Source organism: Mirounga angustirostris, unplaced genomic scaffold (assembly GCF_029215605.1).
Source record: "Mirounga angustirostris isolate CCGP_5_RB_7025 unplaced genomic scaffold, mMirAng1.0.hap1 SCAF_6, whole genome shotgun sequence".
NCBI lineage: Eukaryota > Metazoa > Chordata > Mammalia > Carnivora > Phocidae > Mirounga > Mirounga angustirostris.
The window spans coordinates 3,184,121-3,187,692 of record NW_026991714.1 but is presented as its reverse complement, the minus strand read 5'-3'; the positions used below and the strand labels follow the sequence as shown (position 1 = coordinate 3,187,692).

The window sequence follows — 3,572 nt, the reverse complement described above, 5'->3', positions numbered from 1 at the left end:
CACGCACACGTTTGTTCCAGTGTCTGTTCACTGGTTTTGATTTTGTGCTGTAGTTACACACGATTAGCCATGGGGATACATGTGTTCTCTGCTATCTCTGCAACTTCCTATATGTTTAAAATTATTTCAAAATGATTAGGAAATGATAGAAGGGGATTGAAGGGGCATCTTCACAAGCAATTGGGGATCCCTTTGCAATCTAGAGGCCAGGCATGAAGGGAAGTGGGGCTCAGAGGATGGAGGTGTCTGGGCTAGAACCTTCAGTTCAGACCCTAGCCTCACCCTCAAGTGACATCACAAAGCCTCAGATGCCCCGCCCCCCACCTGGAAGTTTTGTCAATCAAGCCATCATCTGAGGACTGTATTTGCACTGGAAGCAGTTGTTCAGCATCACTGAGCAAACTTCTCTGCCTCTCAGTTAACATCCAAGGAAAATGGCGCCACGTGAGCAACAGGGTTGATAGATGTGGGACTGTATGTAGCTCCACACCCAGTTTGAGGATATAACAAAGAGCTGCCTGGTTCTCTCGTGTGTAGCCATTGGGGCAGTCTGCGCAGGCCGCATAGCTCAGCTGTCTTTGAGAAACCGATGTCTTCCTCACAGCTCCCGGCCTTCCTGTGGGACAAGGGCACGCTCACCACCACCATATCTGATCCTGCTTACCTAGTAAAGCTTCTCTTCTTCTTTGCACTCCTGATGCCCCTAGTCACTCTACTCATCCTGGTCTGGAAAGTGACCAAAGACAAAGGCAACAAGAACAGAGGGCCAGATCCAAGAAAGGAGGAAACTCTGCTGGCATGAAGATGGACAGTCCCTGCTGAGGACTCCATTGAGGGGAAGACCCGGAGGCTCAGGAGGCTGGGCCGTCCGGGAGCCTTCTCAGAGCTGGAGCCTGGGGAGGAAGAACTGCTCTGTCCCCACAGGCCCCCAGGGCCGAAGCTCCCCCGCCTCCTCCCTCCTCCACCACCACGTCCGCTGTAATTCTCGCTCATCTGGCTTTTCCCTGGCTGGTCCAGGCGGCCGGGTTTGAATGTCTTCTCTCTGTGGGTCTTCTCGACTGACATTATAAATGGCTCTTGATTTCTGCATTAATGGAGGAAAGAAACAAACACGTGGAGGATTAAAAAATTGATTACAAACCCTAAATTTTCCTTTCTGAATTGGGCATGTGTTGACTCTGGGATATTGAAATTATTGGGAGCTCACAGCATCTCCGATATATAATGATGCTATACCAGAAGCTCAGTTCCAGAAGATCCTTGAAATAGAACAGCTCACCCACCCCCAAATTCTAGGTAAAATGCTCCCTCCTCTTCACCTAATTCTGTGAATAAAAAAGTATTGCCTCTCAAAAAATGATTTAAAGCATCAAATACTTCTCTCTCTTCTCCCCCATCCTCCAGCTTTGCGGGTTGGCAAACTTTAAAAATACCATATTCTAAAATAATAATTTCACTTTAAAAAATCTTTTCTGAGCTTGGAATGAATTAACTCCCTTTTCAAATGAAATCCAAATTAAAGAGGCAGTGTTTTGAAAATCCATATTCTCATTCAGGCTTGAGTTACCCTAAGGAGCATTTGGCCATTTGCCTAGAAGGAATTAGTAGTTTTTTGGAGAAACACCTCTATGTCCAGCCCCACTATTAATCTTTCCTCCTAGAGGCGTCCCGTCATGTGTTCCCTTGTCTCCCCTCCACAGGCACTTGACCCTGGAGTCACAAGCTAAGAACCCCTTCCTCAAAAGCTTTTCCCGTTGCTTAGAATCACGGGACTGTGTTCAGTCATCTCTGACAATGTGCGCCCCCACCCCGCCCCCGGGAATCTGGGCTGCATGTTCTTTTTTTTTTTTTTTAAGATTTTATTTATTTGACAGAGAGACACAGCCAGAGAGGGAACACAAGCAGGGGGAGTGGGAGAGGGAGAAGCAGGCTTCCCGCGGAGCAGGGAGCCCGATGCGGGGCTCGATCCCAGGACCCTGGGACCATGACCCGAGCCGAAGGCAGACGCTTAACGACTGAGCCACCCAGGCGCCCCAAAGGCTGCATATTCTGCATTGCAGCCTAGGCCCCGATACACTTCCACTTTAGCCTATATAAATTCAGGAGCTTGATCACCTGGTGCTGAGGAGAGGCCAGTATGGCTGCCAGACCCAGGGGGAGCCCACCCCTGTCAGCGAGTGTCTCCACCTGCCTCCTCTAGTGTCTGATGGTGGGGTGGTTCATCAACTCCAACAGAGACAGATCACAGCTGACCAGCAACAGGACTGAGAGCTTCATGGCCAAGGAAGATGTACCCCTCTCTCCTCTGCAGCCTGGGCCCTTTTTTCAGAGGCCAGGGGGCATTCCTCTCCAGCTGGCTACCACACCCCTTCTCCATCCAGCTTGCCAGCGTGGGAAGTAGAGGGTGGGGTGGGCTGTTACCCTGAGTGTGCATGGTTTCCACGCATCGCTTGTGGAGAAGGAGCTCAGAGTTGGCAGCAAGGTCCTCAGCACCCCAGCACTCGGCACATCTTTCTCTCCTATCCTGCAGACGCCTGTATTTATCCATCAGATGTGTACTGAGCTCTTGCCATGAATCAGGCTCAGTCCTGAGTGCCGGGGCTACAAGAGGAAGGGGCCCCATCTTCTCTCTTCTGGACCCTGTACGGCACAGTGAGCGATAGATGCCCATGAAGTGATCACACAGGTTAAGTATAAACCGAGAAAGTGCTCTGGAAAAGCACTGGGCTTTATGGGGGCAGGTATGGAGGCAGGTTTGGAAGGAGCCTGGCCCGGGCTGGAGAAGGTGCATGGGGGGACAGCGGGCTGGCCGAGGCTGCAGGACAGGTGGAAGGTCTGCACGTGATGGGTGCAGGCAGGCAGCCCTGCGCTCCAGAGGGAGATCAGCATGGGAGAAGGCCCATAACGGGAGGAGTTTGTTGCGTCCGTGGGATAGAAAGATGGTGCTTCTGGAGCACAAATAGCAAGCCCGAGAATGGAAAAAAGAAGAGCTGGACACGCAGGTGAGAGTGGACCTCACAAAACCCCAGAGGGCGGTGCTCTGAGCCCTCTGAGGCTCCTTTGGTCAACAGCCAAGTGCATGTATTACAGGCCACTCCCTGGGGCCCTATGTCACCCTCCTCCCCAAACTCCTCACACTCCCCAAATCTGTTTTACTGACAAACCAGCTGGGCTGCATTGCAAACTTCTGGCCACCCGATGGCAGCAAAGGGCCAGCAAACCCAGTCCTCGGGCCACACTGGGCACAGGGACCCTCCCTTCCCCACCCAGAGCAGGATAGTGGACCCTTAGGGACTGCAGCCACGTTCTCCACAAAGACGGGAATCTCTTATCCTCAAGATCTCCTGGCTGGCAATTTCATCCTCTTCAAAACATACTATATAATGAGCATCAATTATATGCTGGCTCTTAACATATGGCATATCTATTCTGCCTAAGCACCCCGTGGACAGGACTCTGTCCCTTGCACAGATGGGAAGGTGAGGCTCTGAAGCTCAGAGAGGCTGCTACCTGCCCAAAGCCTCACAGCAGAGCTGGATTACCACCCCTCTCCCGTGTACTTATCAGGGCGT

General features: G+C 51.7%; 1 protein-coding gene across 1 annotated transcript; it reads left to right on the top strand.

The window, feature by feature from the left end:
- The first annotated feature begins 507 nt into the window (after window positions 1-507).
- On the top strand, window positions 508-1,244 carry SMIM42 (small integral membrane protein 42). Its single transcript, XM_064593514.1, has one exon. It carries the CDS (start codon window positions 590-592, stop codon window positions 800-802), a length of 213 nt encoding a protein of 70 aa, XP_064449584.1. The 5' UTR covers window positions 508-589; the 3' UTR covers window positions 803-1,244.
- Window positions 1,245-3,572: the final 2,328 nt, after the last annotated feature.

Excerpts from the sequence above, each read along its gene's own strand:
- SMIM42 (XM_064593514.1), top strand. The coding sequence starts at position 590 with ATGTCTTCCTCACAGCTCCCGGCCTTCCTGTGGGACAAGGGCACGCTC.